The sequence below is a fragment of the Syngnathus scovelli genome, chromosome 14 (genome assembly GCF_024217435.2).
Source record: "Syngnathus scovelli strain Florida chromosome 14, RoL_Ssco_1.2, whole genome shotgun sequence".
Lineage (NCBI taxonomy): Eukaryota > Metazoa > Chordata > Actinopteri > Syngnathiformes > Syngnathidae > Syngnathus > Syngnathus scovelli.
Genome location: NC_090860.1, coordinates 8169356 through 8186575, shown reverse-complemented (window position 1 = coordinate 8186575; position 17220 = coordinate 8169356). Strand labels below are relative to the sequence as shown.

The following is a 17220-nucleotide window of genomic DNA, read 5'->3' as shown; positions in this document are numbered from 1 at the left end:
ATGCGTTCCATGCGCGTAGACACACGCCATCAATTCTTTTACAAAGACAGCCCAATGACGGGGTGGGAGGAGGCAGAGAAGGGAGGTGATAAAAAGGGAGAGGGAGGGAGGGCGTGAGAGAGAGAGCGTGAGTTGGAGAAGTAGAGGGGGGTGGGGATGGAAGGACCTGGATGGGGCCGAGGTATTCTCTCCCAGTGGATGCTACCTGTCCTCTACATGGCTTTTGTCCTCCGTTTTTCAGTCTCTCCTTGTACCCGGGAGCCGGATCCGGCGCACAGACCTGCAGCAGCACTCAGCCGGGGATGAATCAGTCCCGACAAAGAGCCTTTGAGATGGCAGTGTGCGCTTGTGCCTGGAGGGAGAAACGCATCAGGCTTTCCCAGGCAAGCGGCAGCCTGCAGTGCTGGCTGGCTTGAGAGCCAGTCCTCTCATGTCCTCGTGTGGGTGCATGTGTGTGCGCGCATGAGTGGTGTCACGAGCAGTGTATGTGCTCACTCTTGCTTTCAACCCTTCCTGGAGGAGAGTGGCTCTCCTCGTCACTGGACAGCAAGGTAAGAAGGTTTTTTTTTTTGTTCCTTGCTAACAAAGATTTATTCCTCCCGTTCCCTTTCTTGATAATGGGTTGAATTAGAAAAAGAAGCTTAATAGCATTGATGAATGTTGATGTGTGCCGTTGGTGGGAGGAGGAGGCTGTGAGAATGCAGAGCAGCCAGGATGTGTTGATGGGAAAAAGAGCGAGATGATTCTCATCTATGATGGGCTGCATCTTCACTCCTCCTGGAAGATATCACTCCCTCGTTGTATCATCTCTATTGTCAAAAATGGTTCCACATTCTCCAGAGTCGTGCCTTCTAATATGGATCACTATGGAGTAATATTGTGTGTATGGTCCCATTATGTAGTAGTGATGGTGAGCAAAGGCTAGTTTTGGATCAGTCCATGATGACACTATTTTAGGTGAAGGTATTCATTGAAGCAGCTACAAGAACTAAAAATGGAAGGAAATTTATAGTTAATCGTAGATGGACTTCTCTGTAGGTGGATTTTTCACCAAGTCAATGGAAGGACCTTACTCAAAATCTGTGTTCATCTCTTCAAAATTTGGATGGGGTTTAGGTCAAGTGCTAAGAAGTACCCGAGGCTTCACATATGCAGGATGACACAACATACGAGTTGGTGTTATTGTGTGCCACGCTTGCTCTCACCAACGCTGGCGTTATTGTCATATCATTCGTCAGCCCTCGGAGGGAAACGTGTGCATTAGCAGCTTAACGTAACCGGCAGCACTCAAGGATTAAAACAGCCCGTCCAAATTAGGACAGCGCCATGAGTCTCCTGACTGGGTTGAAAGGTGCCCGTGTTGGGTTATGGTGAAGTTGCTGCTCACTGATACTGTAAAAGAGCTTGAACCTGTGTTGTATCTCATGGGCCCAGGCTGAGAAATATAAATCAAAGCTTTCATAAGCATATGCAGCCTGCTGCATCAATAAATTAGACTCGAGAGAGAGCCGCTCGGCACTGCTACCATTTGGCTGCGTCAAATTGCTCAATATGCATCTGAAAGCAAAGTGGATCTTTTATGAGATGTGATCTGCACTGTGCAAACTGGATAAACACTTTTTTTTTTTTTTATTGTGCATGCACAGTCACACTTATTGGTGGACTTTTTTGAGCCATCAGTCCACCCCAATGACCCATTGAGGCCACCATACTGCTTCACTCAAAGGTGTTTGTCCATATTGCATCTTACAACCACCTCAAGACTCGGACAATGCTGCCATTACATCATCACTGTTTATCAGAACGAATAGAGCAGATTCGACACACACTAATATCCACGTTTCTCCCTGCAGGGCAGAACAAACTTGTCTATTTTGTCAACAAACAAAATCGGGGGCGATATGTCCACTGACAGAATGATGCATGAAACCCCTTGATGCAATTGTCCTCAGATTCCCTTCTCAATAAAGGCTTGTTTACTCGCGAGTAGAAAGTGCTCAAAATGACGGAAAAAAGAGGTTACGTCTCACGCACATTGTGGGCTACATCGTGTCATTGAATGAGACAGAAAAGCACGACGTGGGTGATTTGTAAAGCTGCAGACTGCTCCATTCTTTCAACATGTTTAATTCTTCTCCTCCGTTAGCTCCCTCCATCCCTCCTCTGTGCTTGCTCATCCTTCTCCTCCTTCAGCTGTCACTACATCTGAGTGTTCAGATTCTTCTTTCTTTCCTTCCCTTTTTTGATATTGCTACTCTTGTTGTTTTTACATCCTCTCAACACTTACACAAGAGGTGCATTTCAAAGTCAGGACAAGCTTTTATATTTAAATCCCAATTCTTCTCATCCTCTATTTTGGTGTATGCTTACGAATTTATGAGAACAGTTTGGGGATTCTACTTTTTTTTGTTCTAGCGTGACTGCATCCCAAAGTAAAAGTCTGTGACGTAGTAGTTATTGTAGATGGATTTGCTGTGGAAGAACTTGAATGGATTGACCTTGAACCCATCAAACACATTTGGAATTTGAACAAGCCTCTTTTTGTCCCCATAGACATGCACCAAAATCTCAAAGACACACTGATTGGTAGATTTTGTACTTCCTGACACTGTATGTATTTCTGCAGAAAAGTAGAGCAGTCAATGTGCAGTAGATTCAAAATATTTTTGATTGGTAAATAGGTATGAACGTACTTGTGAGTACATTTAAATGAGTACGTTCGAACGTACTTGCAAGTACATACTTGTATGCTAAATTCTACAAAGATAGCATTTTTCCCATCATGCCATGGGGACTTGCGCATGGTCAAGTAAAAAAAAAAAAAAAAAAGCATTTTTTTTAGCATTTGGCCTGCGTACGTTAAAAAATATATTTGTAATTTTTGTGATTTCATCATTATGTCTTCAATGCATTTCAATGCTTCGCATTAATGTTCTGCAAATAGGTTATTGACGGTCAAAATATGTTTACTCCCCACTGGCATTAAAGTAATATACGCATATGTCACGTCTTACGGTTTTCATCTTTGAACTTTTAGTCCAACACCAATGCGCCATGAGTTCAGAGTCATGATGCACTGCTATGACTAATATGACATTTGGAAAAGATGAAGAAACACTCAAATAGATGTCAGCATGAATGAGCTCAGGGAGTTTCATCTGGGGACTGAAATGTAAATAGTCAAGATGGCTAAAATTGACTTTATCTGTCTTGACTATTTATGAGAACCGTTTGCATTCTTTCTGAGCAGCAACTCTGTACTTTGGATATTGAAGGTAGTCCATAAATGTCTCATCACATGCCCTTGAGTGTGCTCAATATCACGTCCTTGTCTTAGAATTGAGTTATTTTGCAGGTACTGATTAATCATGGAATGGGCATGGAGTGAAATACAAACTTAAATCTGCACATGAACTACTTTTTACTCCCAAATTTCATGCGAGTCCAAAGTTTTGAGTGACCTGCTTTAGTAAAACACTGCAGGGCCTGCACTTGCACAATGCAGTGACTTCTCCGAGGCAGCAGCTGCGTGCCAGTCCCAAAGATTCCTCAGATTTGAAGCACTTTGTTGTGCATGACGTATGAAATATGCATGCGTTATTCCGTGTCATTGAACGCGGCATATTACATCACTCGGTGTTTTCTATTGACAATCCCTCCATGTCTCCAGAGGTGACTTCAAAGATAGAACAGCAGGCGTCAACTTCAGTAATAAATATTGGACTGTCTGGTCACGTCCAGTATTTGCGTGGCTCTTAGACACGTGATTTGGTTTTTTGTCAGTGCCTTTAGGCTTTTACAAATCACAAGGTGGTGATGACCAACCAATGCCTCTTTTCATAAACATCCACCCTCTGCATGTCCCTCACGAGGGAGAGTCTCATTATATTCAAAGGGCAAAACGGTCATCATAATGACGTTGACAGAAGAGCAATCTTGAAGCTCTTGCCACTGCATTACATAGTCCCAAAAACAAACAAACCAAAAAACAAATAAGACCGTAATGCTTTCCAAACGACGACATTTTGTAATTCATTATAGTTGGATTATCTTTGGGTCGCACGTGCATCGACAGGCACGGAAAAGAGGATTACCTCATCTCCGCCAGTTCCCACCCTCACCTCACTAGTTGACAAGAATCACGCACAAAATAAACACTGCTGCTTCAGAGAGTCTGAAATTAGATCAGTGAAGGACCACACTAATCCCGCTCCACCATCACCTGCACATTTATGCAAGCACATCTACAAGGAAAAAAAAACGAGAAATAGAAATCAGGGCAAATAGTACAGCGGGGGAAAAATCGTTCACCACAGCTCTGAGCGCTACCATCGTGGAAATCCAATACCTCTCTTATCTACCCCCCCATTCGTCCAACTCATGCTTGGGGTGATTTGAACATGACAGAACGAAAAACAGGCCCTCTCCAAGCGTATGGATTGCCTGCCTGCGTTTTTCTATTTGACTGCCTAATGTAGGGAGCATCCAGCTGATGAATGGACCTTCATTTCTACTTTATTTGCTCACTTATGTGGCAAACATTTTGCATGCTTCATTCATTCTCAATTTCTTGTCTTCCAGTCAGACTTCACATACCCCCCCCTTAACCACACATGTTATTCTTCTGCGGCTGCACCGATGGAAATACCCAATGAAGCACAATTCCAGCATGACCTCATCCTCCCAGGCAGTAGCTGTCTGAGTTTTTGCCTCAGCATTTTGATAGATTCAAGATAAGCCACTGAGGCATAAGGTCAAGTCCCAATAGTATTTAGGGTGACTATGTGACTGGGTAACATAATTTTGCACAGCTTGAGGATATCTATTACACAAAATAAGTAGTGTGTTGTGGTTAAGACTCTTTAAGCTTGGCACGGTCAATCGCGTCAATGTTAGCTTAGTCATATGAGATTGAAGCTTTTAAATCCATAAATGGCAACAATTTTGAAAATAATTTTCCTAGATGGGCATAAATCAAGAAAATAGTATGTGTTTCTACTTTCTTGGAATATGAAAGTGGTTTGTTTATAATCCCTATAGAGGGGAAAGTGTGGTCCAGAATGAATAATGAATATAAGGTCGTGTTGTATACTTTTTAAGTGAAGCGCTAAAGTACTCGACAATGCAGTTGTCCTATTTGTGTTGCTATCATCCGGCTATTGCTGCTGACATAGTGGGATTGTAACAGTTTGCATTTCACCCATGAGTAAATATTGATCGATCTGCTTGTAAAAGGATACATGGGCATTATCTGTAAATATTGGCTCAGGCAGTGTCAACATCTGCATGTTGAACTGCAGATTAGGGGGACGATGCATGCACGACTGTAAGGGAGATCACGTCTTGTGTTTTGCTGCATCTTTCTTTGCATTCTAACATTTAAAAAAACATCAAGAAGCGCCGCATAATGACAGAAAAGAATGTTAACCGACCTATAAATGTGCATAGGAGCTGATTTAATTTAATGATTATTTTTTTTATTATTTTTATTATATATATATTTTTTAGTATGACACAAGAATGTATTTTTTTCTCTCTGCATAATTTCCATTTCCACATTTAATTTTTTTTTTTTTTTAAAGCAAACGTGAGTTTAAGCAGTGACCTTAAAGAGGTTTTGTTGGAATTCTTTATCAGTGGAGCACCTGAGCCTGAATCCACCTCTTCATCACAATTACAAAAACTACTACACAAAATTGCAATATAACTGCACATAACGGTATAGTGGACTTCTAAATAACAAACTTCATGTATTTTGTGTTCAGTAATTACCAGTATGTTTATCCTCAACATACCTGGCACTTCATTGCAATGAAATGAACAGAATAAACTGAACTGAACAAATATTATTAGAATTTAGGCTGGAAATGTAGGTCATTGCTTCTGATAGTGTTTAGGTGAGTCAGACACGCTCACCAATGCCATTTCCCATCGAGGTGGCACGATAATGTACCTTTCAGGCAGATTTGAAGCCCTCACTACATTGTGTACATATCGGAAGAGCAAGCAACCGTATAGTTGCACTTACGCCTCACTTAGCATATTAGCCTCATGATTGAATTATCCTTGGAGGGTGACACTTTCCTTCACGCTGAGCATCCCCCTCCCTTCCCATCCTTCTATAATCCGCCCTTTTTTTTCCCATAAGCAGAACTGAGCTGATATGACCAGCGCGTCATGTCGAGATGGGCAGGGCAGGCCGAGCAGCGTTGAACAGGCGCCGTTGATGCCGATTAAAGGCATGCTGGTCCGAGGGCAGAGGTGGAGAGAGGCGAGGCGGCCAACGTGATTGCCTGCCGAGCAGTGGATGACAACAAAACTCATTTCCTCAACCCCCACTCCTGCTAAAGTGGGAGATTGTATCTTGAGCTTGGGCGCCATGTTAACCTTTGACAGGGCGCTCTCCATTCCTGTGAGATGAAATAGTTAATCCTGATACGATACAGAAATAATTACGAGATGAAATAAAAGGGACTACGCATTAAACCCAAGGTTACGTGCTCACCAAACACACGGTCGTGCATGGACACATGCGCCATTAATCAGGGCAGAATATTAAAGAGTTACAACGGGTTTATGAAGGATATCCTGCCATAGAATGTGTGTGTGTGTGTGTCTTGTGCGTTGTTTGCTTTCAGTGCTAATGCACTGAAAGCCCGTGGGCGCATGCCAGCCCAGCGACACGTTCATCAGCAAAAGGGCACAGAGAATGAATAAGCCTTAATTGACCACACATCCTCCAGTACACATCTGCTTACAAATGTATCCATTCTCCTTGGAGCCACTCTCGGAACAAAACAGCTTCCAATATTGCTGCAAAGTTGGAAAATCCTTTGAGCTAAAATTTAAATTCTCGTCACATTTGATCAAATGACATTTCTTTTGTCCTAGCAGATCTTACTGTATATATAGTGATTCATTCTTAGAAAAAAAAACGTGTCTCTACAGGGATTTTGTTGACACCGGCACACTGCCTCCCTTGTGGACGTGAGAATGTTTCGCAAGAAGAAAAAGAAGAGGCCCGAGATATCTGCCCCCAAGAACTTTGAACACCGTGTCCACACCTCATTTGATGCCAAGCGTGGCTGCTTTATCGGTCTTCCCACACAATGGCACAGCCTGATCGAGAACCTGCGCAGACCCAGGCCCATGGTGGACCCTTCCAGGATTACAGAAGTGGAGCTAAGGCCCAAGAAGGTACACAGCACACTCCACCCTGATCTTGAATTTATGACTCATTCAAGCACCGCCTTTGGTTCAGTTGCAAATGCAAATATTTAGTCGATACCTGTGCGTCACGCTGCTGCTTTTAGTATCAATATTGCGCAAGTGTCGCTCTGTCCTACTGAGACTTACAGCTGTCTCAGAAAACGCTGAGAAAACACAAGTCCTGCTTCCCTACTGATGTTTTTGCTCCCTTGTCTGTTGGGCTAATGACCCTGCTGTGTACTGTTACTGTAAAATGTTGAACCTTTAAAGGGGCAGTAAATTTCATTGCTCCATATAAGCAATTGATAACAGCCGATGTGTTACCTAACAGGTCATATAAAAGGAAAGCAAAGAAGAGGCCAACCTGGAAACGACTTCTTTCCATTCCAGAGCATTTAGGGGATGACAAACACAAAGCACCTTATTTTTAATTGGCACTTTACATAATGTGAACTACCATCTCCCATTAAGGCTCATTAATGACTTGTAAAATACAGTGGCGCATCTAAAGCGATAAAACGTTTGTAACGGCATTCTGGGACCTTTGATTTGTTTCTATTTTAAACAAATTTTGCCATAATGGAAATAAAAAAAAGTTATTTTTAAACTGTACAAGCAATAATTGTCAATTAAAGCCCCAAAAAGTTGTGTAGCGTTTGTGGACTATGAATAAAGTTATGCATTACTTATTTAGCAATTTTCAGCAGTAGAGTTCAGTTAATATTTTGCCAGCAATTAATTTGATAAATTCATTATTTTGCATGTACAATTAATATCTAAAAATAATTTGCCACTTGCCTGAAAATGACATCAAGTGTGCTCAGAGCTCATGTAACAACCAATCACGGCTCAGCTTACAAATGTCACATGACCAAACCCAGAAAACATCTCTATTGATGATTCATAATTATTGCCTCTGTGCTGTCTTTTCTTCCTTGTATTCTATTTCATCTCTTTTGTAAAAAGTTATTACAGACAAGGTGATTATCTCACCTTTGAGGTTGTCATCCTATCTCCCTCCCACGTGACATGCACACGGTCCAAGACACAAAAGAGGCTTTTGCCTGGCATGAACCGACTCAAGCAGACGAATAAGACACCACACGCTCCGTGTTAGTGTTGCAATGGCAAAACATTTTACGCTTGTGTCATTTCTATCAAGGCAGGCTCGGGTTCTTTGCCTCAACATGCCTTCTGTTCAGTGAATACCATACTGTGGATTTTAACGTGCCTCATTTGCACACTCACTATCTTTTTAAGTGTTTTATAAGAAGCCACCAGGGGATTTAATTTGAGTCTTGACAATGATGTCCTTTACACAATCTGGAGTCTAAATTTAACTTTAACAGTGATTATATAACCCTCGTTATTCTATTCACTTGTCGACCATACTGTACTTCAATGTCTCTTCTTTTTCAGACCATTGTGCGTGGGAGCATGATCGGTCATGGAGACTACATCACAGCCATGATCAACGATATGAGCCGTCTGTCTGTGACCAGCTCCAATTCTTTGCGGAAGAGCAGCCCCTCAGCGAGGAAAAGGGCCCAGTCCTTGGGAAGACTGGGAGAGGTGAACGAGGGGGACGCTTACCAATACGAAGGCCTGATTCAAGATGATGAAGATGAAGAGGACGCGGGCCATTGGAGGGACAAAGCGAGAAACATCCACAGTGAATCCAACACTCCCTACTTAGGAATGAAGAAGAGCGTCACTTTGCAGCCAAATGGGATTTTACCAAAAGCCACATCCACTTATGAGGTTGGTGGTGGCCCAGTGGAGGGATCCTCTCAAGCAGGCCAAGACCAGAACATTGCAATGGCGAGTCATGGCTCTTACGTGGGGAGCCCTCAGGAAAGAGTCATATGGAAGAGAGACTTTCAGCTGCCCAGGGGAATGCCACCCAATCAAATACCAGTTGCATGTTTTTACAGCCCGGCTATGAGCCTGCAGCAGCACCACCAAGATCAGGGCGTCGTCCCCACGGATCTCCGGCCCAGTGTACCGATGTACATGCAGCCCCAGAACAGCCCGGGGAGGCCTTTCTCCTCTTATGACCTGAAAGTAAGCCTGACATTGCAGCACTGTATTTGCACCATACTGCATAGGATTCACAAAGCTCTCAACATTCTAAAGTGGAACCTACAATGGCCAAAATCTGCATCACAGTCGAGAGGTTATGTTTAGCCCGTGCCTGCATCGGTACTCCAACTTCCTCCCACATTCCGAAACATCCATGATAGGTTTAATAAAGACTTGATAGGTGTTAATGTGACTGGGAATTAGGGCAGTTACTATTGAATATTTTCAGGATCGATTATTCTATCAATTATCGATTAATCGAATAATCAGATACAATTTTATTTGCATTAGTATATTAAAAACATTTCCCCAATTACTGTTCATCAACCAATCATTGTTGTTTGATTGTTTATTATTGAGTGATGCAGAGGGACCTGATTCCCATTCAACCCTTGACACCCACTCACTTTGTCTTCTCCTCTGCAGACAGATTCAGCGGTGAGGTGCCACTCTGGCTTCCTGCCCACCGGCACCAGCAGTCCTCTAGTGAGCAGCATCAGACCTCAGCGGACCGTGCGATCCTCAGCGAGCTATACTTTAGGACTGTCCCCCAATATGGGACTACGGCCCAATGGACCAGACCCTTTTCTTAGGCACTCTGGCTGCCCTAATCCTCCTTACCCCCGACAGGACAGCCCATCACAACCTCGACCCTCCCCTACAGGCTCTCTCGCCACCAGTCCCCCCGGTACATGCTCACCCGCCTTCCGACTCCCTCACCCTTCGCCTCGACCTCCGCCAGACCCACCGAAGGTGACCCATGAACAATTTAAAGCCGCCCTGCAGATGGTGGTGGATAAAGGGGATCCGAGGTCTTACCTGGAAAACTTTGTGAAGATTGGAGAGGGTTCAACTGGAGTGGTTTGCATTGCCGCAGAGAAGCACAGTGGGCGGCAGGTGGCGGTGAAGATGATGGACCTGCGAAGGCAGCAGAGGAGGGAATTGCTCTTCAACGAGGTACCATACTATCACATTGATTAGCGCAGCCTTAGCATGATATTTTGCACCACATTAAACACATGACATTGAGCTCCATCGGCCTTTTATTATTCTAATATATTTTGCGGGACCATTGCTTATGAGCCATGTAATAGTCCAAAGTTTCCGTCCTTTCCAGTGCCCTTGCCCAAAAGCTTTATGGGAACTTGGAAATATGCAAAATAGAGGGATGCCTGGAAGACAAAATATATGCTATCAATCACCTTTTGGTAGGTGAATTAAATATGCAAGCTTTCTTCCAGACAATCACCAAAAAAAAAGGCAGGTAACTAAAAATAAAATAATAAAAACAACAATGTATCCTGAAATGGAATCATGCTGCTGGTATAGCTCTTGCTGCCCTATTTCACTCACATCAAACATTTCCTAGTTTAAAAAAATTCACCAGGGACTGACTTCTGCGGAGAAATATTTTTTATATGATAAGCTTTTAATCCAGACAGACACTGAAAATTTTGCTAGCATAACCGTTGTTATCCATTGTGTTCCGTAGGTGGTGATCATGAGGGACTATCAGCACAGAAATGTTGTGGAGATGTATAAATCTGCACTTGTGGAGGAAGAACTGTGGGTGATCATGGAGTATCTGCAAGGTGGAGCACTTACCAACATTGTGTCTGAAACCAGGTAGGATTTCATTCTCAGCAAAACCCTTTCACGGCCTTCCAGAATATTTTAAGTACACACTTCTACCACAAAGAGGCAGTGTAGTGTCAATTTGATTTTGTGCATTGCTTCTGGCTGCACAAAGACACACAAAGGTTGTCTTTCAAGACTCCTTGTACAGCCCAAGCTTGCATGGAAACAAGTCATAAACCGGATGTGGACATCCTGAAAGTGACACGTTATATTGATTACGAGACAAGATGACAACTTCATTCTATTTAATTTGTTTTACGATGTTATCGTGTAACACTATACACAATATGTGTTGCTCCATTTTTTTTTGTAATGTTGCATGCAGGAGTAATACAGCAGTTTGTCTTCTCATCAATTTAATTTCACTCACTAGAGAATTTGAATGAACATGTGCTGTCACTTTCTTTAAGTGCAGCAGTTGAATGATCCCATTGCTCACTGTCATTTTCTTGAATTCATGGTGCTTCATAATTTGAGCTGTCAATTTGGTGCTACTTAAAGATGTTGTGTGCCTGCCAAATGATGAAATGCTAAACTCTGCATCTCTCTCTCTCTCTCTCTCTCTCTCCTCGATATACTTTTGTCCGCTATGGTCATTGTAGGCTGAGTGAAGAGCAGATTGCCACAGTGTGTGAAGCAGTTTTGCAAGCCCTGGCCTACCTCCACTCGCAGGGAGTGATTCACAGAGACATCAAGAGTGACTCAATACTACTCACATTAGATGGAAGAGTATGTCATCACATTGTTGTCTCATATGCCATTTTTAGTTCGTAAGTGTTCTTATTGTGCCCCTCTCCCTTTCAGGTTAAACTCTCCGACTTTGGCTTCTGTGCTCAGATCAGTAAGGACATCCCCAAAAGGAAGTCTCTAGTGGGGACTCCTTATTGGATGGCTCCAGAAGTAATTTCCAAATCGCCATATGGCACTGAGGTGAGGAGGGATGCAACTCATGCCAAAAGACAGAATGTTGCATGGCCAATATTTACAATCTGTGCACTATGTGTGTGTTGCACCAGGTGGATGTGTGGTCCATGGGTGTCATGGTGGTGGAGATGGTGGATGGAGAGCCACCGTATTTCAGTGAAACCCCCGTGGCAGCTATGAAGAGACTGAGAGATGAGCCTGCTCCGACTGTGCGAAATGTCAGCCAGGTATCCAAAATTCCATGTCTATGAAAATATACAGTATTATTTTATATTACCGTATTTTCCGGACTATAAGGCGCACCTAAAAACCTACAATTTTCCCAAAAGCCGACAGTGCGCCTTATAGTCCGGTGTGCCTTATATATGGACCAAATTCCTAAATTTAAACTGGCCCGAAGCATTGTGTCATGAAATCAATCATAAGTGGCCCGCTGAAGACTATGAATCATGAATCAAAAAGACTATGGATCATTATTTTGTGATTATAAATTAATTTGTTGCATCTAAAGTTGAAATAAAAAAGATAAAATGGAGAATGATTTGATTTGGATTAAAAATCTGACATGATGCATTAATGGTGCGCCTTATTGTCCGGTGCGCCTTATATAAGGACAAAGTTTTAAAATGGGCCATTCATTGAAGGCGCGCCTTATAGTCCGGTGCGCCTTATATTCCGGAAAATACGGTACTACTATTAGTATTATTGTAAAGAACATTTTTGAGTTGACTTCCCGGTTAATAATGAGATATTCATTCATGTGAAGATAGTGAGCATGATAATTAATTCACAATAATCAGGAAACATAAATATCACTGTTTGTTTCTTTATAACTCTGGAAATGTTTACATTTTCATATTTGAGAACATTCCGAGAAAAGCAGCTCTAAACAATCTGCTCCTCCTCCTCAGGTGTCCCCAGTTCTTAAGGACTTTCTGGACCGTATGCTGACTCGGGACCCCCTCGAGCGGGCCAGTGCCACTGACCTGCTGGAGCACCCTTTCCTGCTGCAGAGCGGCTCACCTCAGTGCCTGGTCCCCCTAGTGGAACAGTACCGCAAGCGCATGTCCCGCTGCTGACCCCGAGGCGTTCCGGGTTTCCCAATCCCCACGTAAAAGTCCAACCGTGATGATCAAGCGTAGTTTCTTCGATTCCTCACGCACCAACGGGATACATCGACGCAGCCCAATGTCGTCACGTGAGCGACAAGGTCGAAGTTGGGTCGAAAGACACCGCATGGTCTTTTGGGGCATGTGAGAAGCACTTTAGGAGTGAATTCAAGGCAGCATGCAATCACTCAACTCAGTCAAAAACACTGATTGATTTCTTGTGATAGTCTGTGGGCTTCGACACATGCAAGATGGTGCTCATATCAGAACAATATGTCATACACTACTGCAAAAGATAAACTCTATTTTTATAGCGGCCATCACTTGGGATAAAATAGGAGCGGTTGTTCAACTGGTTTACCTCTGCACAGTCAAACTGTCGTGATTCGAATCTCAGCTGACAGTGACAAGAGACTCTTTGCATGGCCAAATGGAGGCGCACCTGGCCTGAAGTGAATGCTTGAATATGAACCAAACGAGAACGTGAAAGAGCATCCTCCGTTATTAGCATAACAAGTGGTTAGATGAAAGCCATGCTGCTATTGTGGGCTCACTGGAAAATCTCCTCTTTTCCACACGTGTTCTTAATTTCCAACAGGTGTTTTGTGGGTTGTTTGTATGATATGAAGTTAGGTTTCCATTGCTACATATGGACCTCAATATAAGCAGATAATAGTCATAAAATTCCGGTAGGTCCTTACGACTGCAAAATATATTAAAGTCATTCACGTTTCTTTACAGAAATGCGAGCGTGTAGCTATCGGTGTGTGCATGTGTGTTTGCGAGCACATGGATGTACGGGTGAGGGCATCTCAGTGAACAAATAAGCCCATTTGTACCGTTACAGACTTTTTTTTAGGGAAACAGTTGAAATCTAACTTGTGTTTTGATCCTCAAGATGTTTGATTTTTCTAGTAGAAGCACACACACGCTTGGCATGTGATGCTGCGAGACGCCCACCTGCTGAGACACACTTTGCACATACACTCGTCTTTGACTCCTGTATTTCTATGTGTGCCGATCATTGATGAAAAAGAGAATGACACTTGATTTTCGTTTTTGTACAAACCAAATAAATGACGCATATGGAAGATCCGTGATTCATCGCTCACTCACGCACACAGTAAGACGAGGTGGTTGAAAGGGCTGGTGTTTATTCAGCGTGAATCATACAGCACAGTCACTGAATACAATTTGGCAAAAAAAAAAAATCAGAGAGTTCTTATAAATGCAGAAGCAATATCAAATACTTTTATTTTTACACTATAAACAATCATCATCTTCAGTGAAAATTCATCGAAGCGCACTGCTCTAAATGTACCTAGAAGGATTTCTATGATAACTTCCCAATAAGCATAATAATACAAGCAAAAATATAATTCCCTGATAATGACAATCAAAGCGCACATTTTTTTAAATCTAATAAAGTAGCCAGTGATTGCACCTATAAGAAAAATCAAATCTTGCAGTCTAGAGCAGGTTTCAATCAGGAACACTGGAAAGCCCCCAAAAAACAAAACGTGTTCTTATTATCAGCAAGCAAGCGGCGTAAAAGTGTCACTCCTTCCTGTCCTCCTAATCGAGCGCCGACTGAGACGAGGAGTTTTCAAACTCGCATTTGACTCCGCTGATGCTATCCACGCTGGGCTGACTGTTGACCTGCTGGTGCGTGTGAGAGAGAGGGAAGGTCTCGGAGCGTGACATCCGTCCTCTGCTGTTGGACGAGCCCGAAGAACAGTCTGTGACCATCCTCATGAACTCAGGTGCGGTGAATCGACGGAACAGTCTCGTTCCGAGGCCCATGAACCCCGGGCCGCGACCGGGCATCTTCCCCGCCTCCGTCCCTGCCCGGCTGAACATTATTTTGTTGTGTTTGCCACTGTGTGAGAAACTTGTCTTCTTCTGCAGCTCATCTGTCTTTGACTTCTCCTCGAAGGCTTTCGCCATCTGACACTTGATGCTCAAAGGAGCTTTTGGAACTGTTTTTTCTGCATTGCTTGCCAGCAACCGCGAGTTTCCCTGAGATTCCATCTTGTCCAGGAGACATCGGTCATCCTGCAGGGAGGCTCTTTTGAATTTGTTAGCTGACAGGCTCAAGTCGTGCATGTCTCCCTGGTAGGACTGTTTTCTGATGCTCAGAAGGTCCAGGTTGAAGGACTTTGCTTTCCCGCAGGGAGGGAATCGTTGCGGTGCTTTCTCTTGGGCACTAGTTGCTTCTTTGACTTCTTTTGGGTTAGCTTTACCTGGCGAGTTGAGCGTTCTCGTCCGCCTTAGATCGGGAATGTGGGAGTTTTGGAGTTGTTTGGCCGTGAAGGAAAGATTCTGATCTCCATCGGTTTGGCTTTTCTGAGATGGCAGGGAACACTTGTGGCGATGGTTCTGTTCATGACTCTGGTTCTTGGGACATGTAAAGCGGTTCCACAATCCGCTGTTGTCCCCGATCTTCGTCTGCTTCTGTAGTAGCCCTGGTAATTGCTCATCTTTACTGTTGACCTGTTTGGAGAACTTTTCCAAGACATGCCTGGGGAGTCTGTTGGGTAGCTCACCATCGCCAACATTTCCCAGATCAAGCGGATCATCTGCGACCACACTCCGTCTGCACTGAAAGTTTAAAATCTGCACACAGTGATTGTGTCCAAAGAAGTCAGCCACTTCGATGGCTGTATGTCCGGCGTTATTCATTCTGTCCATTTTCAGTCCAAGTCTTTTGAAAGCCCGGACGAGAAACTCAAGCACCGGGCTGTGCCCAGAAAAGGCAGCATACATTATCGCACTGTTACCCCACACGTCAGAGATATCTGGATCGGCATTGAACTGAACAAGAATCTTGACCACGTCTAGGTGACCCAACTCACAGGCATGACTCAGAGCCGTTCGACCTTCTTCATCCTGGCAGTTGACATCAGCCCCTTTTTCCAGTAGGAGTCGGGCGAACTTGGCTCTGGTTCCGGCTTCTTGTAGACATACGGCGTAAATTAGCGGAGTGCGGCTGTTTTCGGTCTTGGAGTTGATGATCCGTCCGTCCAGGGCATCCAAAATGAAACGCGCAAGGTGAACTTTGCCACCGTGCATGGCATCAAGGAAGGTCTTGGTGCCAGAGCCTTGGCGTAAATCTTTGGGTCGCATCATTCTGCAATACCTAAGTCCTCACGGGCGAGCGGAAAGATCGCCAACTGGGAGAGTGTACAAGTTCTCCGAATCTCCCCTTGGACAGGGAGAGTGCTAAGACTCGGAGAAGGGCTGTCGGTTTTTATACCTCCCTCTCCACACATGCTCTCCCAACGTTGCCAAGGAAACAAATGTCTGAGGACCATTATGCAGTGGCAGCATCCATTCAGCCACAACCCTCTCTGCCTGGAGAAAAATAGGTGCTGTTTGAAAAGGAGAATAACTCAAGGACAAAAAACGGATTGTGTTTTTAATACGAGGTTAAAAAATTCATTTCCATTTTTCTATAATGGAAAAGAACTTGATAACACATTCAGAGAATCTTTTAGGTATTTTTCGACAAACTGGAGGGAAAAGTCAATAAGTCAAAATTTAAGAGTGCTTCTAAATGGAAAGCAAAAGTATTGTTTTTTCTTTCGTACTTGCTTTTTGAATGTGCTTATCCGTCAGTGCTTTTAGAGATGTACAATTCAAAGCCAATGATATAAAGTCCCAATGGGATTGTTATTTATTACTGTCAGATTATATTAACAGTTAACAAAATGGAAGTTTTAAATAAAATGCAAACCAAATTGAACTTTTATAGATGTATTATCATTAAAGTTATTATTAAAAGGGGAATTTTAATAAGAACTTTAATAATGATACATCTATAAAAGTTAAATAAATAAATAAATAATGTGCAAAGGCAGACTTGTTAGCCCCTCTCATCTAATTTAGCATCACCTAATGGAAAAGCACTTAATTTTTCTGCCTGTAACTATATGTCACAAGCAAAAAAAGGTGAATAAAAACATATTTGTAATTGATAATGAATGAATAACTTTCTGAGAAATTAATTAAAATTGGATAATTTTCCCATGGAACCTTAAACGATCCCTGGCGGCATACTCGGGTGCCATGGCACCCTGGTTGGGAATCTCTGTCATAGAAATCATTCCATCCACTAACACAAAAAAATGGGACAGCACAAATGAATGAAATGTGGTTGGTTAGGTGCCGTGAGATTTACTAATTGGACAGACGTATGCATTAAATCGGAGACACCATGGTAAATACCTGATCTTTCATTCATTGCTCAGTCAAACCA

General features: G+C 43.1%; 2 protein-coding genes across 2 annotated transcripts; one reads left to right on the top strand and one right to left on the bottom strand.

The window, feature by feature from the left end:
- The first annotated feature begins 121 nt into the window (after nt 1-121).
- Nucleotides 122-14053, top strand: LOC125980669 (serine/threonine-protein kinase PAK 6). The gene is made up of 9 exons (XM_049740077.1): nt 122-551; nt 6949-7197; nt 8629-9273; nt 9718-10248; nt 10784-10917; nt 11532-11658; nt 11734-11859; nt 11946-12080; nt 12765-14053. The coding sequence occupies exons 2-9, from the start codon at nt 6994-6996 to the stop codon at nt 12930-12932; spliced, it is 2070 nt and encodes a 689-aa protein (XP_049596034.1). The 5' UTR covers nt 122-551; nt 6949-6993; the 3' UTR covers nt 12933-14053.
- Nucleotides 14054-14096: 43 nt separating this feature from the next.
- On the bottom strand, nt 14097-16327 carry LOC125980670 (uncharacterized). The gene has a single exon (XM_049740078.2). It carries the CDS (start codon nt 16089-16091, stop codon nt 14538-14540), a length of 1554 nt encoding a protein of 517 aa, XP_049596035.1. The 5' UTR covers nt 16092-16327; the 3' UTR covers nt 14097-14537.
- Nucleotides 16328-17220: the final 893 nt, after the last annotated feature.

What these genes read in the sequence shown, in the direction of transcription:
- LOC125980669 (XM_049740077.1), top strand. Translation starts at nt 6,994, where the DNA reads ATGTTTCGCAAGAAGAAAAAGAAGAGGCCCGAGATATCTGCCCCCAAG. An exon ending in AATCGCCATATGGCACTGAG is followed by an intron (nt 11,860 to 11,945) that starts GTGAGGAGGGAT and finishes GTGTTGCACCAG; the next exon opens with GTGGATGTGTGGTCCATGGG. An exon ending in CTGTGCGAAATGTCAGCCAG is followed by an intron (nt 12,081 to 12,764) that starts GTATCCAAAATT and finishes CCTCCTCCTCAG; the next exon opens with GTGTCCCCAGTTCTTAAGGA.
- LOC125980670 (XM_049740078.2), bottom strand. Translation starts at nt 16,091, where the DNA reads ATGATGCGACCCAAAGATTTACGCCAAGGCTCTGGCACCAAGACCTTC.